Raw genomic sequence first — 22,930 nt, forward strand, 5'->3', positions numbered from 1 at the left:
AGTGATTAAAATGGAATCCCACTATGACAGGCTTGGGGGGGTGGGCACCAGGATTTGGGGCACGTACAGCCGCAGATCTAGGCTCCCAGGAAGACAGGGCAGACACTGAAACACATCATGATGGGAATCATCCCTTGATATCCATTCACTGTTCTGCTTGTAGGGACCAAATACTACTTCCAATTACTGGTCAGTGATCATGCCCAAAGGGGAAAAGGCCTCCAAGTCTGCTCAGAGACACAGCTGCTTGGAGAACTGGGCTGCCGCTCACACTCTCTACAACACAGAAAGGACCTGGCTTCCTGCACCTGGCCTTGATCAACCAGCTGGAAGCCTGGGCCAATTGCATCATGCTCTGGACCTTAATTTCCTCATTGTAAGTGTGAGAGCTTTGGACAAGATGACTCTTTTGAGAAGCCTACCAGATTGAATGCTAGCATTTAAATGCAAGCATGGTTATTGTTGGAATTCTGAAAAAATAAATAAATAAATAAATAAAAATAAATGCAAGCATGGTTTAGAGAAAACATCTTAAGAAACTTTAACAAGAAGAGAAGGTGCCTCTTAGCTTGGTTTGCACCACAATGACCATGGTTCCACTGCTCCGGCCCATCTAGAAAAATCTTTTACCTTGATGAGTTTCAGAGCCCACGTTTGTTGTGGAATGTTTTTGTGTCACTCTTTGTAAAAGGATTCACTTCTTAAGCCTTTTCTTAGCACACTTTTCTTTTTGCTAAAAGTCATATTTTTCCGTTGCCTCTATGATTAACTCCCACCTCGTGCATGACACCAGATGGGAAGAATTCATATTGTTTTTGTTTTTTTTTTTTTGTAGAGACAGAGTCTCACTGTACCGCCCTCGGGTAGAGCGCCGTGGCATCACACGGCTCACAGCAACCTCTAACTCTTGGGCTTACGCGATTCTCCTGCCTCAGCCTCCCGAGCAGCTGGGACCACAGGCGCCGGCCACAACGCCCGGCTATTTTTTTGTTGCAGTTTGGCCGGGGCCGGGTTTGAACCCGCCACCCTCGGCATATGGGGCTGGCGCCCTACTCACTGAGCCACAGGCGCTGCCCCAAGAATTCATATTGTTTTGTGTTTCTTTGCTTGGGCACAGATATGCAGGGGCACAGACACTCGATAACTTAGAGTCTTGTTAAAAAGCTTCAGGCCTCAGATCACCTGCATCAGAACCGTCTACAGCAGAAGCAGGTTGCTAGAAGCACATATTTCTAGATTCCATGTCACAACTTCTGCATCAGAAGCACTGAGGCTGGTCCCAAGCAGGAATCTGCACACTCCATGCTCCGGTGACAAGGTAGGCTAGTCTCTATTTACTACATGTAGTTTGCATATTTGTAAGAGGAGCAGAGAGCTGTGCCCATTCAGGAGATGCCCACACAGCCAGCTCTGTGCAGTGATGGTCTAAAGCAGCCGTTCTCAACCTGTGGGTTGCGACCCATAGGAACTGTATTAAAGGGCCATGGCATTAGAAAGGTTGAGAACTGGTCTAAAGGCATCATCAGAGAAAGGAGCATTGGGGAGCTGGGTCACTGGCAGGAATAGGACAGGCCATGATAGCAGGTCTGAACTGGCTGAGGCCATGGTGGATCCTTGTAGAGTTTCATGCTGCTTATTCTGGAGATGGTTTAGGATTGGAGACCCAGCCAAACTGTTCATTCAGAACCAGTCAATCTCGTATCCATTGCTAAAGAGGACACCCATCCCAGAAGAATATTCTGTCCAAGGACCAGAGGCAGGAACACAGGGGCAGGGGCTCTGGGGCCATTACTTTGTCTCTGGTCCACTATGCCTGTAGGACATTTTCACTGTTTTTTGTGAAGCCTCTTTAAAGAAGATTTTGCTATGTTTTTCCCCTTTTGGGCAGGATTTTGGGCACGTCCCAGCACATCCACAGCTGTGATGTGACCAGGACCCCGAAGCCCCGGTGCACTGACCTTTTCCTGGTAGAGCTTGTGGAGCCAGGCTGAACACTGATCCTCATCCTCCGGGATGTCTTCCAACGGGATCCGCCTGCAAGGGCAGAGAGCAGCTAGCAGGGAGCACGCCAGCCAACGCCTGACGCCCCCAGCATTCACTTTCAAATAGCAGTGCTTGCCATGGTTTGTTTTTTTACTTAAGTAGCATAAATAATGTGGCAGGGAAGAGAATAATTAATTCAATAGAAAGAGGAGAGATATAGGCCCAAATGCAACATGGCCCCTGAAGTAACAACCAAGGGTTCAATTCGATGACACAGAGAACAGGGGACATTGTGAGAAGAGGGGACACCTGCCTCATCCCATCTTCCCTCCCACGTCGTGCAGAAGGTCCCCAAACCTGATGTTGATGTCTCCCATAGAGGATAATTTCCACGAGACAATCGTACATACACAGAATCTATGTATAAGAGATAATGTGCTAGTAATTTCTTCCTAGCCAGGTGATGATGTAATGGCAGAAGCAAAGTAGGGCACATCAAATGATTCCTCTGGCCTCTTGGGCAGCACTGAGATGGGTTGTGACAAGTCACTGGTACAGATGTTAGGGCACTAAAGATCCCCCAGGGTGGGAGAAGCCAGGGCCCCCGAGACCCTCTGCCATCGCTCAGTGACTCAGGGGCAGCTCTGGGGCTTATGGCCTATCCATTTGCACATAGCCCATTCTGAATAAAGGGAGAGGTCACGTTGCCACACTTCCTGTTCCGTATACATTTCTATTTGTTCTACCAGATTTCGTCCATGTCAACGTTCACATCTGGCATAATTTTCCAGATGTCATTTCACTCCCACCTGTGTCCCAGGATGATCTTAGTAAGAAGATACATTTTTAGAACTTATCTGTTACACTGTAGGCTGCTCAGAGAATCTATAACAGATTACAGAGAGCTACTGCCATTAGAACCAGCCCTGTACAGAGGTCAGTTTTTCGCATACTTGGAACTTACCCTGTGACCTCTCCAGAAAGATTCCTCTCCCCTGCTTGTTCCTCACCATCCTTGCTCTTTCTGATCTACTCTGGTTTAGAAACCAGACCTGTAGAGCCCACACAGTAATTCTTTATTGGATAATGAGAACTTAGGCGATTTTGTTCTTTTCAATAAATTACTTGATATTAGTGCCCTTGATGTCCTAGTACTTTGTACAGAGCTCACAGTATGTACAGAAATGGATCGTTTGCAGTGGGCAACTACAACAAGGAGTGACTTGAGTAGCACAAACCATACTCTTCCTCTAAGGCTGTGGCAGGGAGCTGGCTTCAGGGGTGAGCCTGGCAGGGAGCTGGCTTCAGGGGTGAGCCTGGCAGGGAGCTGGCTTCAGGGGTGAGCCTGGCAGGGAGCTGGCTTCAGGGGTGAGCCTGGCAGGGAGATGGCTTCAGGGGAGAGCCTGGCAGGGAGCTGGCTTCAGGGGTGAGCCTGGCAGGGAGCTGGCTTCAGGGGTGAGCCTGGCAGGGAGCTGGCTTCAGGGGTGAGCCTGGCAGGGAGCTGGCTTCAGGGGTGAGCCTGGCAGGGAGCTGGCTTCAGGGGTGAGCCTGGCAGGGAGCTGGCTTCAGGGGTGAGCCTGGCAGGGAGCTGGCTTCAGGGGTGAGCCTGGCAGGGAGCTGGCTTCAGGGGTGAGCCTGGCAGGGAGCTGGCTTCAGGGGTGAGCCTGGCAGGGAGCTGGCTTCAGGGGTGAGCCTGGCAGGGAGCTGGCTTCAGGGGAGAGCCTGGCAGGGAGCTGGCTTCAGGGGTGAGCCTGGCAGGGAGCTGGCTTCAGGGGTGAGCCTGGCAGGGAGCTGGCTTCAGGGGTGATCCTGGCAGGGAGCTGGCTTCAGGGTGAGCCTGGCAGTGAGCTGGCTTCAGGGGTGAGCCTGGCAGTGAGCTGGCTTCAGGGTGAGCCTGACAGTGAGCTGGCTTCAGGGTGAGCCTGGCAGGGAGCTGGCTTCAGGGGTGAGCCTGGCAGGGAGCTGGCTTCGGGGAGAGCCTGGCAGGGAGCTGGCTTCAGGGGTGAGCCTGGCAGGGAGCTGGCTTCAGGGTGAGCCTGGCAGTGAGCTGGCTTCAGGGGTGAGCCTGTCAGGGAGCTGGCTTCAGGGGTGAGCCTGTCAGGGAGCTGGCTTCAGGGTGAGCCTGGCAGGGAGCTGGCTTCAGGGGTGAGCCTGGCAGGGAGCTGGCTTTGGGGTGAGCCTGACAGTGAGCTGGCTTTGGGGAGAGCCTGGCAGGGAGCTGTTGGGGGATGAGCCTGGCAGTGAGCTGGCTTTGGGGTGAGCCTGACAGGGAGCTGGCTTCGGGGGTGAGCCTGGCAGTGAGCAGGCTTCAGGGGTGAGCCTGGCAGTGCTGTCCTGGCTTGTGCCCCCTAACTCCAGCCGAGGCTTTAGAGAGCTGCAGTTACCTGTGAGGTAAACCATCTTGCCACATTGCTAGGGGGTTCCCCAAAAACTTGAGCCCAACAGACCACCGAGTGGAGCTCATACCAGGTGTCGGGAAATAAATCTCCCTTTACTCCTGAGAGAAGGTTTACTTTGGGAAGGTGGGTGATTCTCCTGCCTTCTTGTGCCATAGCACCGAGTTAATGAGGCGGACTGTCACCTGTACCATTAGAAAATAGTAATAATGATGATGCCTCTTTCCTATTTTTATGGGAAAGCCAGGGTAGTTTCCAGGAAGGAAGCTGTTTAACTCAGGTTGCCGGTCCAGCAAAACATCTCTCCAGGACAGTTAGAACATTTTTACAGCTGAACAGTGATGAGGGGCCACTGAATATTCTTCATGACATGCTGTAATTTGGCAGGTGCAAGGTCTTTAATCAGAAGGTTCTAGGCCACTTGACTACCAGGGACTTGTAGGTCTCTGTGGGCATTTCAGATCCTCCTGTTTAGTTTCAGGGGAGACGATCTACAGCGTAAGAAAGCAGAACCATTGTGGACCCTGGTCACCCTGGGTTGCAATGCACGAATTGCTGATTTAACGCATGAATCATAGTGTATTACCATCTGCAGCATCTTTCAAAACTGCTTCCTGCTGATCCTGGTGACATTTTGGGAGTGTTAGACCCATTCACTAAGCTGGTAAATAGGCAAAGACAACTGGTATGTTTAATACCTTCTGGAAGTGTTTTCAATAAAATCATGATCGGCCTAGAATATAACACAGAAGTGAGGTATGTGCAAAATGCAAAAATGTTTTCCATTTGCTTCTAGGCCTCCTTATAAACCTGTATCTGTGGATTTCTACCTAGCATCCCCATCTTCCAAGGAAGGGTCAATAAAGTAATCTCCCCACACTCAACCTCAAAACAACTGTAAAATAAGGTCTTCCGTTTGTCCAACCTGAGCCCTATGACAGGAAAGAGCTGGTGAAAGAGGATCAGGAGGTAACTGGGAGGGAGGGAAGGGTCATCAGATTATTCCCAGGAGGAGGATATGTTTCTTGAGTTCATTATATAAATACATAAACAAGTTCAATGTGAAACCAATTGCAAATAAGAAAATGTTAACCAGATATCTCTGGAAGAAGGTCTCTGGGTCGTTTATGATGTATTTACTTTAGAATGGGCACTCTCTTTTCCAGAAAGGAAATGGAACTTACCTAACAAGTAAATCTGCATGATATTTCTTTCCGTTTAGGACTCCCAGCAGTGTTGGGTTTTCATTATTTCTGAAATTGAGTGTACAGTCATATACAGCTGAAACTATAAAAAAATAAAACAAATACAAAGCAGTATATAGCGTGTGAACCCAAGTTTGTTTTGCAGACACACACATTGGAAGACAATATCAAATCACTAGCTGGTTATCTAGGGGAGGTGCAGTCACACATTTCTTCTTCATGCTTTCCTGTGTCGTGCAGATGTTCTACATTGAACAAGTGTCATTTGTAATCAGAAAATGCGCTATAACTTAGCAATAGAAGCCGAGCTTGTTACTGAGGTCAGATCAATAACACTGCAAAGTCTGGGCTGAAGGTACCACAATGATGGTTTGCAACTTTCTAATGTGCACAGCCTGTCGTGGTCAAGAAATACTAAAATTTAAGCAAATATGCATAGTAAGACAAATGAATCCAAGGCACACTATCTAAGGGTTGCCTAAGTTACAGCAGCATAACCATTCTGTGAGCATTCTTTTCTCTAGAAAAATCAGATAGCTATGAAATCATCCTCTGATGAGAAATTGACTAGAAACTCCTTAAGGAACTGGGAGTCAGTTGAAACATGGCCGAGAAGTAAGTGTGATTTTAATGGGTTTGCCCAACAGTGAGTTAACCTGTCACATATTGGAAGAATTCACCGTTGTGGGCCTGTGCCCTGTAGATGCTGTCAGACCAGAGGATGGAGGAAAGCAGCAGTGAGGGAGAACAGAGAAATGCCAAGTAGAGACAGATGGCCACGTGCTGAAGTGTAAGTCAGCGCTGGACGCTGAAGGACAGGAGTTCTGGCCAGCCTGGGTGTGGATCCCAGCTCCGCCAGCTTCCCAGCACTGCATCTTCTCTTGGGCAGCCACTCACCTCCAGGGGAGAGGTCACAGGGCTGCTGAGATGACAGTGTCAGGCACTGCTGCAGAACCCATCCTACCACTAAATGATGAGGCTGGCACCTTACTCTGGGCTCTCCCCATGTTCCATCATTATTAGTAAAGGAATGGGGGGTGATGGAAGGGAAGAAAGGCCTAAGGTCTGGCTGGGAATGTGAAGAACCAAGATTCAAAACCAGTAAGAAAATAGTGCTCTATTTTTTTTCTACTTGCTGCTTGACAGGGTGTGGGGTCTGCAGGTGCACCGTCTACCCGTGCGACAGGGTCCCTCCTGCTGGCCTGTAGGGGTCCCTGGGGGCAGGGCCCAAGAACAAGCTCCCTTCCTTGGGGCTGGAGGCCTGTCCTCCCTCACCCTCCTCAGAAGAACTGCCCAGTAGGGCCATCTAACACATTAAAGCATAGAAGTACATTTACAGTGACAGCTATCAGGCTGCGTGGCATGTGACTAATAACAGGGGTGCACAGCTCATGCAATCCAGTGGCTTCTCAACCCCTGTCCCTCCAACCAGCTGTCACACAGGGACCCATCCAGACAACAAGAGCCCCAGAGCCCCAGAAGCTCCCCAGGGAGCAGCCTGAGAAGCAGTGATTGGTACCAGTCTCGTCTGCCAGAGGAAAGCTCATAGGAAGTGCCTTATGTGAGGGACAGGGCCTGCCTCTGACTGCAGAGCCCACAGGGAGTGGGGCCAGCCCCTGAGTCTGCTTGACTTCCAGCTCGCCAGGGACTGGCTGAGCTGCTTTGGACAAGCTCCTTGACTTCTCTGAGCCCCAATATCCTTATCTGTGAACTAAAAACAGGGATCCCCTCCCTGGTCCTGGTGAGGCTGCCCTCCAGGGCAGGTGCTCATAGCACTGGCTGATCCCACATGCCCTGGGGCCCAGTAGCTACATCACTTTCATGGGAGCCTGTTAATTTCTCTGTGAGCAGCAGCTGGGGGGCTGAGGCTTGTAGGGGGGCAAAACAGAGGCAAAACTCACTGGTCCAACCCAGAGGAGTGGATCAGGATGAGGAAAGGCAGCCACAGCTGGGTGCCCGTGTGCTGGGATGCCAATGGCTTGTAATGACAGACTGTCTTTGATTAATGGGTTACCAAGTGCCAGACAGGATGTTATGTCTTTTACACATATTTTTGCAAGCCTAACAGGTTTTACAGAACTCAGACCAAACTTAGGATCAGAGAGGTGAGGTAACCTCCCCAGAGTCACACAGCTGGTTAGCAGGGGAAACAGGATTTAATGCGAGATGCCCTGACCACAGAGCCCACACTGTTGTGACACAGAATGCTGGAGTTCGTGTCTGGGATGTGGACAGGGATGAGCTACAGGGTCCTCCTTGGCTCTGGTTAGTTTGGGTCAAGTGGAGGCAGGCCCACAGGGTAATTCCTGAGCCACAGAGGCTTGTAGACAAATGGTGCCCCTCTCTGCCACACAGGCACAGGAGGGAGGTACAGGCAGAGGACAGGAGCTTGGAGGGGGCCCTCCCTGGGGGCCCTTGGTTCTGTAAGTCCAAGTCCAAGTCAACTCCTGAGACCCCACTTCCTGCCCTGACTGGCAGTGGGAGCTGGCTGGCTGGTCTCGAGGACTGGAGGCGGCCCCGACTGTGTGTGGAGCACACACCATCGTGCCACAGAGGGCCTTCTGGGAACATGGGGGATGTGAGGGAAAGGGAAGAATCTGGGGAAGAAGAAAACAGTCAACTGGGCTAAGGGAAGGGCAGGGCCATGGCCAGCCTGGATTAGGCTCCTATAGCCCCCAGATAGGAGCAGGCTGCTTTCAGGGTGTGGGTTGGCAGGTGTGGGGTGGGGCCAGGGCGCAAGGACCAGGCAGAGGCACTGGCTCAGGGGTCTAAAAGCACCACTGCGGGACTCCGAAAGCAGCAGGCTACTCGGGGACTTGTTACAGGTACACGTCCATCTGCCTTGCTGCTCTAGGTCCCCCTGGGAGGCCAGCAGGGCTGGGGACGTGGCCACACCGCAGAGACAGCTCCACCGTCATCCCCACTGATTCCCACAGGCAGGCCTGATAGAGTTTGGGGGCCTGCCCTTTGCTCCAGAGGAGGTGAGGAGGCCTGAGGACAGGGCCAGGAGGGCAGGTTCTGTCCTGGTTCCAGTGACAGAGCATGGCCTGGCCATGCCCAGCACTGCCTCCAGGATGCAGCCAGCCTTTCCTCATGTGCCTGGCATCAGGAGGGTGTGGGGAAGGCACCTGTTCAGCCACTGAACTGCCCCCGGCTGGCCGAGGCCCATCCAGCCCCATGGGAAGGGACACCTCCTTCAGAGCCAGGGCCAAGGACAGTGTGGGTGTGGGAGGAGGTATCTGTGAAATGAGAGGATTAAAGGGGACAGACAGAAGAACCACAGGGGCTGTGGCAAGTCTCCGCTGCCATGTCCTTCCTACCCAGGGTGGGCTGTGACAGACCACAGGTCAGAGTTCATGATCTGCAGCCAGCCATGCAAGCAGGGGGCAAGAAATGCGCCCCCAAACCCAGTGGGCCTCCCTGGTCTGCAGGCCGCAGTGCCACTGCTGACAGCAGAGGGCAGTGTTGGCCTGGCTGCCCAAGAAGAGCAGGGCCAGTCAGGCGCCCACGAGCTGTGTGTGCATCCCTTGTCCCTGGTTCGGAGTCCCCTCAGAGACCCGATTTAGAGACCGCAGTTCCTAGCCACAGGTCAGCTGGGCAGCAGTGCTGGGGAACAAGCTCTGCCCATCAGAGGGCAGCTGGTCGGCTGTCCTTGCTGCAGTGGGCACCACGGGGACTCGGCCGTCTTCCTTACCTACATTTCTCAAACTCCTCACGGTGATGACGAAGCCCTTGGTGCGGGGCAGCAGGTGGTGCTTGAGGCTGGGCAGCCCCTTGGCCTGGGCCACCTGCATGCTGATCTGGTGCTTCTTCTCCGTGAACCGGGTGCCCTCGCAGTGGATCAGGAACTGAGGGGCAGAGGGTAGCGGTCACACATGACCCACAGCCACACACAACCCTACAATTACACGTCATTCCATGGAAGATACACACAGAGTCCCTGGATCACACCCAATCCCAAGGTGACACAGTCACACACGACCCCACAGTCACGTGTCATCCCATGGAAGGCACACATGACCTCTGTCATACCCAGTCCTATGGTCACACACAACCCCACAGTCACACATGATGTATGGAAGGCACACACCCAGTCCCATGGTCACATGGTCATCCATGACCCACAGTCACTTGTCACCCCATGGAAGGCACACAGGTTTCCTTAGTCACACACAGCCCTGTAGGAGCTGTTGCAGCACGGCTGCTCTGATACCCACGTACAAGATACTTCTCAGGGTAATCCCGGAGGTGCAGCAGGCTGGTGGCCACTGTCTTGCGATCTTGCTCCCACTTCCGAGTGCAGAAAACCATTTCCGTGAAGTACCACATCCAGCCGATTATGGGGACATATGCCAGCTCTTTCTTGGCCAGGACTTTGGAGCCCTGAAACAGAGGAAGGAGCCCAGATGTCAGTGAAAGAGACATCAGTCACCTCCCCAGGCTGTTGAAGATCTGGGACAAAGGAGAGTAAACATTCACTCCAAAGACCTCAGGGGACAGTTCCAGAACACAGTAAAGTCACAGCTGTTGACCCTGGAGCCCTCCCCACCTGTCAGCTAGTGCCCAAGGCTGTCTTAACTGCCAGTGGGTACAGGAGGCCAGAGGGGGCCGGGAGGAGGCCAGGAGGGGTCCACCCACCTTGCAGGTGTGGGACCCTGACCTGCGCCATCTTTCCCCTGGCTTTCCTTCCAGCCTCAGCCAGGCTGTCACAGCAAATGGCAGTCCTGTTCACAGTGGGGAGCATGAGGCTTGTGGGCTCTCAGGTTAGCAGTGGCATGAGGTTGGGCCAGGAGTGAAGCTCAGGCAGGCAGAGATGCCATCATATCCCACAGCCACTTCGAGGCTTGGCACAGGGAAGGCAGCCAGCCAGCCACACCCCGCCCTGTCGTGCAGAACTGAGATGGGTAACAGCCGGTTAAAACTCTTAAAACCAACAAACTTCTTCCCCCATGCAGGCAAGAAAAAGCACAGGGTCCAAGTATAGCATCTCCATCCTCTGATGGATTTTGTTTTTCACACAAATCCAACAAGAAAACCTAAGCTCTAAAACTAAAGCCCTGCCCCAGAGGTCTCAGGGGCAAATCCTCATGGTGAGAACTCTCAGGAGCAGTGGCGGGCTCTGAGGCCGTGCACTGCTGTAAACTGTGATTCTAAACCCCCAGGAATATGTACTCCCACTGCACAGACGGTCAGACGCGGAGTGGACCAGAGTCGCGCATTGTGTGGCTGAGAGCTGGGGACGCTGAGAATCTTGCCCAGGTGACTAAGCCTGAGGCCCCGGCTGTCACTGGGTGAGCACGGAGGCCTCGGGCCGACAGCCTCTGCTATGCTCTTCCCGCATTAACAGACTCTCCATCAGGTTCCAAGGGCAATACGCTCGGGGCCAGAGGACAGTCTTCTGGGTCCCAGGGATGACCAAGGGTGACAGAAGTCCTCCCTGTCTCCCAGGTTACGGGTGGTGAGGCCTCAGGGGAGGAGCTTGCTCCCAGACAAGTGAAGGGTGGCCCAGTGGTCCGGCCTGTCCTCCTGCCTCCACCCTGGCTGCCGACCTTGCGGCACGACTTGGGAGACAACAGCCTGGAAATGTGGAGCCTTAGGCTGCTGCAGCCGCACTGTCCTGGAGGTGACTCTGTGTCATCACCGGAGCAGCGTGTCTGTGGTTGGCGGGCCCGAGGACGCGCTGCGCCTGGGCCGCTACCCGTGCTGCCATTAACCCCCTTTCTCTTTTCTATGTGGGGTTACGTTAAAACCCTAAAAGGACGGTCTGATTGTCCCGGCTGCTGAAATTATCCTCATTTCTCAGGCTCCAGCTGAGGAGGACGTGCCGGTCATTCAAAAGCATGAAAACAAACTGCCTGGCCCCCTCCCCCCACCAAGAACCCACTGACCTGTGTCCACACGGGGTGTCAGGCCATGCGAGGTCCCCTCGCTCCCCTTCTTCCTGCCAGCAATGGGCATTCTCCATGCCTCCTACCCGCCTCTGTTTCTGTGACCTCCCTAATGATAGTCTTTAAGATGAAAACAAACGAAACAAAAAAATCTTCACCAGTAACCTAAATGTGTGTTCCTGGTAGGTTAAGATGACTTCATAAAATCAGGAATAACTGAGCTCATTCCAAACAAATGCACAGCAGTAGGAGGGAGGAAGGGAAGATGGCCCACTCTGAGCCGAGAGGGGGGCCGGGCGCTCTAGAGTAGTGTCGCCGGGGCTGGGTCCCGAGCAGCCAGTGATGCTGGGGAGAAGCAATCTCAGGTGCATTTCCTATGAGCGGCTCTACCCCACAGGACCCGAGTGGGTCTTGCTGGTCGGCCTTTGATGACCCACTGCTAAAAGAAGCGGCAACTCTGGCAGCAACGTGGGTATCTAGACTCAAGGGTGGTAACCTCGGAGCTGTACTTCCCATCACTGTTAGATCACTGTTTAAAGGCAAGAGGTGAATTGCACTGTTGCTTAGGATGGTTGAGAGCAGCAGGGTGCCCAGTCACACAGTGCTGTGCGGCCCCCTCCCCGGGACTCCCTGGGGACTCACAACAGGCAGCAGGCGGCCCTGGCACCGTTTGCAAGCGTCCTACCATTCTTGGAGGTTTGCCAGCGTGGTCACCAGTTAGTCATTTGGGTTCACCCAAGGTCATTTATTTCTACCAAAGATATAAATGGGGCTATCTTAAGCTCAACTTTGGAAACTGGTGAGGTTTCGGCTGACAACAGGCTAAGTCCACACTTGAAACCTGACTGTTTTCCTGACTTGACTGGAGACACCACACCAAATGTTTCTGTTCCAGAGAGACCAGCTACACTGTCCAGCCCAGGCTCTGTGGATAACTAGCCAGGCAGCCAACGGTTCAGCCTCTGTTGTGATATGTGACACGTGGGTTCATCTGATTGGGGTCCTGAACACACAGACTTTTGTATCCATGAGAAGGTGTTGCTTAAGAACCCTGGTCTGCCAGGGCAGTGCAGAATTGCATGTCACTGGCAGTGGCTTTGAGGGACATAAAATCCAGTGGGAAGAAACAGAAAGTTGACAATTCTTGTGTTCTGTCTCTGTCTTTGAACATCCCCACTCTGCCGCACGAGAGGAGTGTGCAAGAAAGGACCGTATGGGCCACGGTGCCCGAAAGCAGAGTCCCCAGTTACAATAAAAAGCACAAGTCAGACTTAGGCTGCTGCAGCTGCGCTGTCCTGGAGGGGACTCCGTGTCGTCCTGGGAGCAGCATGTCTGTGGTGTGCGTCCAGCTGGCGGGGCCCGAGGACGTGCTGTGTGAACAAGTGTGAAAGGGGGAGATGCTCGTTCCTGCACAGCAGTGGCACAGACGTGGCCCGGCCCTGCTCTGCCACACACCTGTCTCTTGCTTTCCAACTTTCCTGATGCTGAGAGGAAACACCACGGACCTTAGACCACCCGAAAAACATCAAGAGACTCCTGAAGTGAAATAAACTCTGCCTTCAGTGAGACACCACCACAGTGGACACGCATAAGGCAAATGAGAAGCAAAAGCCCTAAGAATCCCTCTCTATCAAAGTGGAACAGAACGTGTGGAGCCACCTGCCTCCTCTTCTCACCCATGTGCCAGGTGTGCAGATGGGCAGTGGGGAAGGACAGGCATTTCGGAACAACAAGAAGGCTTTGACCCCCAGGATATTGACCACAGCAGATTTAGGGTCATGGCTGCCGGGACGGAACGGAAGAGAGGAGCTCCCGCCACCAAGCCCTTCCTGGACACAGGCCCTCAGGCCCCCAGGCCCCCTCCTGGGTGCAGTTCTCAGTGGCCAGCCCAGTCTCCCTGGAATGGAAGGCAGAGCAGAGGCATCAGGGGTAGGTGGGGAGCAGGGTGCTACAAGGGCAGAGGTGATTTGGCATGTTCCTTGTGCCAAGTGCCAAGTAGCCAGTAGGTGTTTGCTGACAGCTAGCTGCACAAAGTGCAGGTGGATGACCACAGAAGGGGTTAGAGGAGGTCAGAGGGACCCCAGAAAGGACCCAAGTGCACAGCAGGTGGGCATGAGGAAGGGCCACACAGAGTCTGGGCAGCGTAGATGCCACAGGCTGTAGCCTTCACCCAGGACTGTCTGCAGAAGGCAGGAAGCCCCACAGCACATTGCTTTATGCCTTCCTGGGGTCACAGGTGGCCAGTGTGATCAGATTTGGACGTAAGACATCACCAGAGGATCCTGTTCAATGAAAAAGAAGACCTTGGGCTGAATCTGGTGGCTTATGCCTATAATACCAGTACTCTGGAGGGCCGAGATGGGTGGATTGCCTGAGCTCATGGGTTCGAGACCAGCCTCAGCAAGAGAGAGGCCCCATCTCTACCAAAAATAGAAAAAAGTAGCTGTCTGTTATTCCAGCTACTCAGAAGGCTGAGGCAAGAAAATCTCTTGAGCCCAAGAGTTTAAGGTTGCTGTGAGCTGTGATGCCACAGCACTCTACCAAGGGTGACAGAGTGAGACTCTGTCTCAAAAAAAAAAAAGAAAAGAAAAGAAGACGCTGTATGTCAGATGTGGGACTACATTGCTGCTCCCAAGACTGGACTCAGTTATCACAAGCTCAAGGAGGTACACCTGCACTTCCCTAGCTGACCATTCCTGTCTTAGGCCAATAATTTGCTGGATGACCCTGTTTGCCACCATTCTCTGGGGTTCCTTAGCCACAAGGTGCCAGATCTGAGTGGTTGGAGGCAGAGTGTGGTGTGACGGTGACGGCTGTGCCTTCAGAGCAAGGCAGACAGAGCTGCTGCCAGGGCCTGGTGCTGGCGGGGCAGAGGGCAGAGGGCATGTGTTGCACACCTAGGTGATCCCAGCCTTTGGGGGGGGGTGCACACCATGGCTGCAAGTGTATCAGCAGAAACACTCCGCATCTGGAAACAAATTCCTACTTTCTCTGGAACAAAAGAGCACTTGACAGGCAAGTGTGCGTGAAGAGGCTGGGGTACAGACAAGGGAGTAAGGCCTTGGGCATGCGGGTTGGGCAGCGCCTGTGGCTCAGTGAGGAGGGCGCCGGCCCCATAAACTAAGGGTGGGGGGTTCAAACCCGGCTCCGGCCAAACTGCAACAAAAAATAGCCGGGCGTTGTGGCGGGCGCCTGTAGTCCCAGCTGCTCTGGAGGCTGAGGCAAGAGAATCACGTAAGCCCAGGAGTTGGAGGTTGCTGTGAGCTGTGATGTTACAGCACTCTACAGAGGGCAACAAAGTGAGACTCTGTCTCAGAAAAAATAAAAAGAAGAAAGAAAGAAACCCATGGGGGTTTAGCTGCAGGGGCTTATGCAGGGCAGCTGGGCTGATCCCTTGTAGAACAACACTCACTTTCCCTTACGCTCCACAACCCTATCCTATTTTTCATGATACAAAAATAGTTGGTGGCAGAGAGCTAATCAGGGTCAGGAAATGGGTAATTCTTTTCCATCTATTTGAGCTAGGCTCTCAAACTTGGTATTTACATACATTATCTCATTAATGGAAATTAACAGAGGTTCAGGAAAGCCAGAAAACCTTCCCAAGGTCACATAGCTGGAAAACGCAGTGAGCCAAGTTCAGCTCCACATCTCCAGGACTTCGAGCCATCATCTTTTGGTTTCACCTACACATGTTTGGCCTCTGCCCTGTCACCCATACCAGAGGATCATTCTGGAGTAAGTGGAGAGAAAAATAATCATCCTTGATGCCCGAGGACAGAAGATGTAGATTCCTCTTTCAAAGGATCTCCTTTATTGCTAAATTTTGGATGTTCAAAGACAAAACACAGGAAGCCTACAATGTGGGGGAATGTTATAAGGGGAAGGGGTTGTGGCCTTTCTAGACAAATCTTCAGTGGCATTCTCTAGAGTGTGGCTATGCTTACTGATAGAGCACAATGGGGACGCAATAGGACATCACTGCCGGGTTCTGTTTACAAAAGCCCTGTGGCTTCTATCTTGGGTGTCCCTCACTCTCTCTCGCACAGTGAGTCGCCCTGGGCGTAGCAGCTGCCAAGTCCCAGGGAAACCCTGTGGAGAGGCCCCGAGGTGAGGGAGGGGGGCCTGGCAGCAAGCCATGGCAGAGCTTAGAGGCAGGGCACACACTGTCCAGCCTGCACCTGGATTCCTGGCCACGTAAAGGGAGCTGATTGTGGACATGCTTTTTGGGTTAAGCCATTGCATTGTGGGACTCAGGGAGCTGCCTTGGATAAGTAGTCCATACAGCTTCTTTAAAGGATTGAAGAAAAATACCCCAATTGGCCTGAGAATTAACCTCCAGGCCACGACCTGCCCACACACCAACACTGACAATAGTAGCTACTGTTCCCAGAGTCCTTGCTGGGCCTGGTGCTGCAGAGGACTCACCATCACCATCCTATACGGCCTGTTGGGGTCCCAGCCAGACACAAGACGACAAAGGGGACCCAAGACCTCAGGACAGTGACTGGGCGGTGCCCACACACCTGTGTCTTTGGCACCTTACTGGCAGAGGCCCGCATCTGCCCACTTACCACACTCAGCTGCAGAGGGGGAAAGAGTCAGTGTGTTAGGCCACAGTCACAACCAAAGCTGTGGGGCCCTGATCCATGGCAGAATGTGCCAGCTCCCAGTGGTCACTGGAATGACCCCGGGCCACAAAGGATCTTAAGTGTTTTGAAGAAATCAAAAGCCTCTTTTTTTTTTTTTTTAAAGAGACATCTATCACTTTTCCCTTAACACTAATTTAACACTAATAACCACCTTCAAGAATTTCTGCATATCATTGACTTCGATTTGAATTTGAATTCATTTCCACTAGGCTGTATAGGTGAGGATGGAAAATGAAAAACGCCTCATCACGAACTTCCTTTTTTCCTTGTGTCTTTACAAAGCAAATTCCTCAGACTCCAGAAAGATCTCAACATCATGTGCTTTTACAAAAGAAAAGGAGGAGATGAATAAGGTAGTTTCTTTTTTCTTTTGAAGGTCATTGAAGACAAAAGATGCTGCTGAACAATTAATATAACAAAATGCCATTTCTTAGCCCATGTCAAGGGTAGCAGAAATGAACAGGCCTGGATAGAGGCGTCTCACCCACCAGCATGTGCCCCACCTGGGTGGCCACTCTCTGGAGGAGGTCAGGACTTGTCCCCAGACACAGGGAGGCCAGTTGGCATAGTCTGGTACTTTGCTCCTGAGCCGGCCAGTGTGCCCCCAGATTCTGTACTCCCCTTCTCCTGTCCCCTCTTGGAATGGGCCCTGCTCTTTGCTTCATTAGAATTTGCACAGCAACACTGGCTGTTTCTCCGGTGTCTAGAAAAGAGGGGAAAGCAGATCACCGGCTTCTGACTCTCCTTCCAGTTTAGCAAGAATCCAGAAAACCCAGAGCAAGGCTCCCAATCTTCCAGGAGAGGTGACCTATTAGCTTCGTGACCTGCAAACCCCACTCCCATCACCTCTAGGTGAGGGTCTCCTAAGACTCCCAAACACCCAGAAAATCTCCAAAACCAATGGCAATGCCCACACTCCTTCGCCCATTGCACTGGTTATTTAGTTTTCTTGGAAATAAAGGACTGTGTTGTGTCCATTTACAAAATCAAGGCAGAGATGAGAAGTCCCCAAGCCGTAGGCAGTGCCAGCGTCTGATGACTAACTCTGCTCCTAGGCTCCTTACTCTGAACTCAGAGATGTCAAGTGACACAGATTCCAAAGCCTGGTGCTGGGCTACTGCTCCGTGAAAGCCTCTCCCTGTCTCCGGGCCTGGCTCCCCTCGTCACGGGCTGCTGCTTCTCAGAGCATGTTACCGGCCACTGTTCTCCTGAACGGCCATTTCCTGCTGGACACTGCTGGTCAGGCCCTAAACAAGGGCCCATGTGGGACATCTGGAGATAGTTCATTCACTTCAAGGCCACTGTCATAGACAAGTTGGGGGACTGGACTCCATGGTACCAGTCAAGGACCCAGGGTGCTCTGTGACCCCCGTGAAGTGCTGCCTAACTATAAATTCAGTCTAGAGTAAAATGCTTTGAAGATATAACCACTTTAAGAGAGGAAAATACTGTGTAACTTTGTAACCTGTGAGGGGCAATCTGTTTGACATGAGTAATGACACTACCGATGTTTCCTTTTACTGTGAGAATAAAAAGTAACAGAGGGAAAGAGGGGGCAGAGCAGTCCCTTGGGGAGATATCCCTGCTGCTATCCAGAATCGCTGCCTTTTCTGCAAATAAAAGAGAAACTGTTCATCTCTTCTCCACTTCTCCTTGACTGACTCGGGTGACAGGCGGACAGACCCCTTGGTCTGGGAACAGCATTGCAGGTTCACCTTTTCCAGCCTATTTGTGCCTCCCTGTGACTGCCCACCTGGGCTGTCTGGGTGCCTCTCGGAGCTCCTCTGTTCATGTCCTACTTTGTTAGCTTGCCCCTGACTCCACGAGGGTGTAGATGGCCTTGGCCTGCAGGAGGAGGCCTGGTCCCCACAGTAGTCGGACCCCTGCTGGGTCTCTGGAGCAGGTCTGTGGTCCCTGGGGCTGCAACAGCTTATCCGTCCAGCACCTTTTGGGGGAAGAAGCCTTGAAATCAGACTTAGGCAAATTACTTAACCAAGTGGAGGTTCTGAGAGTTTATAAAATATGAATGGTAATGGCATAAGGTTTAGAAATGGTATAAAAAAGGCCAACCACATAGGGACCCAGTACTGGCCATACAGTCCTGATTGGGAGTGGGAGGGGGGAGTAGGGATTTGAAGGAGCCTCCCAGTCCAACAGCTTCTGCTCCACCGCAGGAACTCCTGGAAGATCGTCAGCTGCCCCAACCCCCAGGGGTGTCCCAGGGGACGCAGCGTGTCAGGAAGTGAGTGACGAGGCGGAAAGACCAGTGTTGCTGCTGCCAAGACGTACAGGCTCGGCACACCCTTCCACCTGTTCCGAGGGAGGACCCGGTCATTACCACTGGGAGCCACGACAGGGTTACCAGGACTATGGTATTCTAAGGAGTGATCGCACCGCAGAGAAAATAAAACCACAAAACTATGACCAAGATGTCTCCCCTGGGTGCCTAAAGCAGAGAGAGGAAGGTATTAGAATTTTTTCTTCTGTCCCTGAAAATGTATTTGAACACACACAAGTTAGCCCCGGACAAATATATAAGAAAACGAAAGGAGAAGCTGTTGGCAGGCGAGCCTCAGCTCCCCTAAGGAATCAGACCGCGAGGTCTTCTATTCCCAGCTGTCCTCCATGGTCTCATAGCCCGTTTCCAATCCTCTGTATTCTAAGGACTGTGATTTTGTCTGCACTGGCTAGAAAAATCACTTGTTACACAAACCTTGATCCCAGATGTAAAACCTGATCTCCAAGTTCTGGTGTGAACAGTACACACTGGGACACCTGTATGCCGTGGATACCAGTACACACTGGGACACTGTCCACTGGGACACCTGTATGCCGTGGATACCTCTGTTCAGAAAGGTCGACCAGCGCACACCTTGCTGAAGCCAGAAAAATGTCTACAAGATGGAGTCTGAGAAGCTGAGCTCAATCAGTGCCACTGACCCAGTCTGCTCAGACCATATTCTTTCCCCACACACCTTCCATGGTTATCTAGGTAAGGTTTCGCCATGACCGTAAGGATGTTTATCTCAAAAGCAGTGGTTCTCAACCTTCCTAATGCCACGACTCTTTAATACAGTTCCTCATGTTGTGCTGACCCCCAACCATAGGAACCCCTACGCAGTAAGTATTGTTATATTGTTAGGGTAAAGGTAAACCATTATGATGTTTAAACACTGTTACATTGTTGGAGTAAAGGCTACTTTATGTTGTTTGCTTTGATGATTCTTTCAGATATAGTTAAATTTTCCAGGTTTGTTTCCTTGTATCCTATTTTAAAAATTATTAGAATGTAACTAAGGCAGAAGAGTCTTATCACTGTTCTCCAGAACCGCTGGCCTTCTGACAATAAAGCTTGGTGGACCCATCCCCCGTCTCTGTGTATTGGCTGGGTAGCGCCAGGTGGCCAGCCTTCCTTGTCCAGTAACATCGCTGTGCTAAAGGAGGTATAAGTCAACTGAAGAGACCCAGTTCCAAAGGCACACAGGCTACACGCAAGAAGTCGTGAAAACAGCTGGAGAGAAACAGAATTTCATAATAATTCCAAATTGAAGTTTAAACTTTCTGCCTTTGGGATTCAATGCCTATGATGATCACAATCAGAGGTGATCTCTGCTTATTAGTGGGGGAAGCAGAGGAGCCTGGTAATTAAGAACATGATTTGGAGTCAAAGTGGACAAAAAAAAAAAAAAAAAATCAAATCCAAATCTAATTACAGCCACATGACCCTGAACAGTGGCGTATCACCCAGTGCATAATGTTTCTGTAAGAGTTAAATGAACCAATAGTATGCCAGGAGTTGGAGGTTGCTGTGAGCTGTGTGAGGCAACGGCACTCTACCGAAGGCCATAAAGTGAGACTCTGTCTCTACAAAAAAAGAAAAAAAGAAAGAAAGAAATGAACCAATAGTATGTAAAATGCCTGGTGGGCTGTAACCATTGAGAACCTCTTATTTTATCCTAAGATGCTAATCCTGACTCCAGGCAAGAATAAAAAGCAGTTTGTTAAAAGCTTTTCCCCAAGCAGAAACTCTGCTGATTCTTCTATAAATTCTGAACGACCAAGACCAAAGAGGCAGTGAAATGTATGAGGCGGGTGTGCAAACGCATTTCCGACTTACCCCTAGGAGCCCAAAGCGCTCAGCCATGCTCCAGCCACAGAGAAAGTCGATTTCAAACTTGTGGTTCAGAACCACGATGGCGTTTTCCTTCCCATACTTGGTGTAGGCCTGTGGGTCACTGAAGATGGTGCACTCTGTGCCCGACCACCACTCCAGCAACATCACCAGCTCTGGAAAAAAAACCACAACAGACACATTTATGTCACGAGTCCTCCATCCTCTGGGGCACACCGGAAGCAGAGCTCTGCCCACCAGGCTGGGGGAGAAAGCAAACTAGGGGCAAAGTTCTGGATCATTTCAGTGTAGACTCCAGCCCTTCAAAGAGTTTAGAAGCAGAAGAGAAATGGGAAAGACTCCACAGCATCCTCCAGGGAAGGAGAAGAGGGCGCTTTGAAAGGTAAATGACTTACATTTCTTGATTAAGTACCTTGAGGGAAAATAAATCAGAAAGCCTGAATCCATCAAGAGTCTACTGAGCTCTGAAAGGCAGCGTGAGACGCCAGGCAGAAGGCTTAATGTCCTGGGGAATGACTAACTGGGGAACTTACAAACTCCACCGGAGAACACTAAGTCCCCATTTCCTCTCCCATTCAGGACACTTGTGGGCAACAGGAATGAAGAACTTCCTTCAGCTGCCTTCCAGTGTCTCAAGGGCAAGGGGAGACTGGCACCCAAGGTGGGCCTACAGAAAACAATTGAACTATTCCTTGCAAGAGCTTGAGAGAATATACAAGTTCTTTTCTCAGGCAATAATGACCAAGTTGAGTTTACTCTTCACTAAAGCCTCTAATCCAGGTGACCAGTTCCCAGTCTGAAGCCTCAGGGAAAGCCTATAGGTGGAAATTATCCACAAAAAGAGTTGAAGGCTGGTGACTCCACAGCACTCTGAAATTAAATCGTTTGTTTATTCTGAGACAGAGTCTCACTTTGTCACCCTTGGTAAAGTGCTGTGGTGTCACAGCTCACAGCAACCTCAAACTCCTGGGCTCAAGTGATCCTCTTGCCTCAGCCTCCCAAGTAGCTGGGACTACAGGTGCCTGCCACAACACCCAGCTAGTTTTTTTTTTTTAGAGATAGGATCTCGCTCTTGCTCAGGTTGGTCTCCATTCCTGAGCTCAGGCAATCCACCCACCTGGCCTCCCAGAGTGCTCGGATCACAGACAGGCATGAGCCACACGCCTGTAGAATTTTTGGAGTGACAATGTTGGACAGGTGGGTGGGTTGTGTGTGGGTCTTCTGTAAAAGGTGTGCCCCCTTTTTATCCCTGGCTAGTGGGGTACACACGCAGCAGGGCTCCCCCTCACCCCATGCCTGTCCCACACATACCACACTTCGAACTTCTGGACAAGCTCTTCCCATGGACCAGGCAGACAGAGGGTCCCAGCTCCCCTCCAGTCTGCCGCCCAGGCTGGCAGAGTGCCAAGAATTCTGCTGAAACAGGGAGGCAGAAAAGAACCCCCAAACCAGCTGACAGAAGCCCTGAGGAGTAGAGTTCATTGTTCAAACACATGCCAAGGGCCAGAATCTCCCACGTGTATAGAGCTGGCTGTGGTGCAACTAAGGAGAATGGCCTCTTTATCACGACTTTCCCTGGTTTTAGCAGTTATGTGATACATATGTGATTCCATGTTATGTAATATCATGTACCTAGTTATATATTTATAACCTTTTATAATTTAACTTGTAACTGATAGTAATTTAGGTTAAAAATTAAACTTCTCATCCTCAAAAGGCTCCAAAATACAAAAACAAAGTTAGGAAGTTTCCACATGCGAACGTGACATTGCCCCTTCCCGTAACAATGTGAGGGTCGGAAGAGACAGGCCAAGGATGCCTTTGCACCTACCTAACACCCTTCAATTGCAGGGTGCCCACCTCTCGGTCTGGGCAATGGAAACAGAGTCAGAGCTCAGGAAACACAAAGGTTCTCTGCTTTTGCATGTGAGAGGAGTTGAATTGCACACACGGGAGGAAGGGCTGGCCTGAGGGGAACACGGAGGTGCAGAAAAAGGGAACAGAGTTAGATCGCTGAACGCATCTCTGATGTTCTGACCTCAACAGAGTCTGGGATCTCTGGGTCCAGACAGGCTGCTGCGGGTCTGGTGCCATTGTCCTCAGGTGCTCCTGTGGCTCCAAGCAGCCCCTCCGTGCCGCAGCACCGTCCCTGCCCCGCCCCATGTGTGGAGCTTAGTACCTCCTCCTGGTCCCCACACTGTCCCCTCCAGCGAGCTCGGTGCATGTCCACACCTTCCTGAGACCATCTCTGAAACTCAGGCCACACGGACATCGAGGCTGCCCAACTTACTGACACCAGTGTGCTCTGTGTCACTGGGGCACTTGCTGGTGTTTTATTTTCTAGTTAATTCACTAATATATGCATTTTTGCCACAACCAGATCTCAGCACTTTCTTCCTGAGATACCAAACTGAAAGTCCTGTTGTTACTTGCAACATTCTAATCCACATCTCAGAATCTCCCAAGTATCTTTTTTTTTTTTTTTTGGTTGAGACAAAGTTTCACTCTGTCACCCTGGGTAGAGTACCACTTGTCACAGCTCATGGCAATCCCCAACTCTTCGGCTCATGCAATCCTCCTGCCTCAGCCTCCTGAGTAGCTGGGACTACAGGCACCTGCTACAACACCTGGCTATTTTTTCTATTTTTAGTAGAGATGGGGTCTCTCTTGCTCA

At 51.5% G+C, this 22,930-nt stretch overlaps 1 protein-coding gene across 3 annotated transcripts in view; it reads right to left on the reverse strand.

Annotated features, from left to right (window-relative positions):
- Positions 1–22,930, reverse strand: part of AGPAT4 (1-acylglycerol-3-phosphate O-acyltransferase 4) — a 139,625-nt gene that overhangs the window by 5,831 nt on the left and 110,864 nt on the right. For all 3 annotated transcript variants that reach the window (XM_053592214.1, XM_053592212.1, XM_053592211.1), the window contains 5 exons: positions 20,242–20,411; positions 9,806–9,967; positions 9,279–9,432; positions 5,564–5,666; positions 1,959–2,034 (listed from right to left, as the gene is read on the reverse strand). In XM_053592214.1, the coding sequence (XP_053448189.1) occupies positions 1,959–2,034; positions 5,564–5,666; positions 9,279–9,432; positions 9,806–9,967; positions 20,242–20,411 (665 nt within the window). The remainder of the gene's footprint in view (positions 1–1,958; positions 2,035–5,563; positions 5,667–9,278; positions 9,433–9,805; positions 9,968–20,241; positions 20,412–22,930) is intronic.

Source organism: Nycticebus coucang, chromosome 5 (genome assembly GCF_027406575.1).
Source record: "Nycticebus coucang isolate mNycCou1 chromosome 5, mNycCou1.pri, whole genome shotgun sequence".
Classification (NCBI taxonomy): Eukaryota; Metazoa; Chordata; class Mammalia; order Primates; family Lorisidae; genus Nycticebus; species Nycticebus coucang.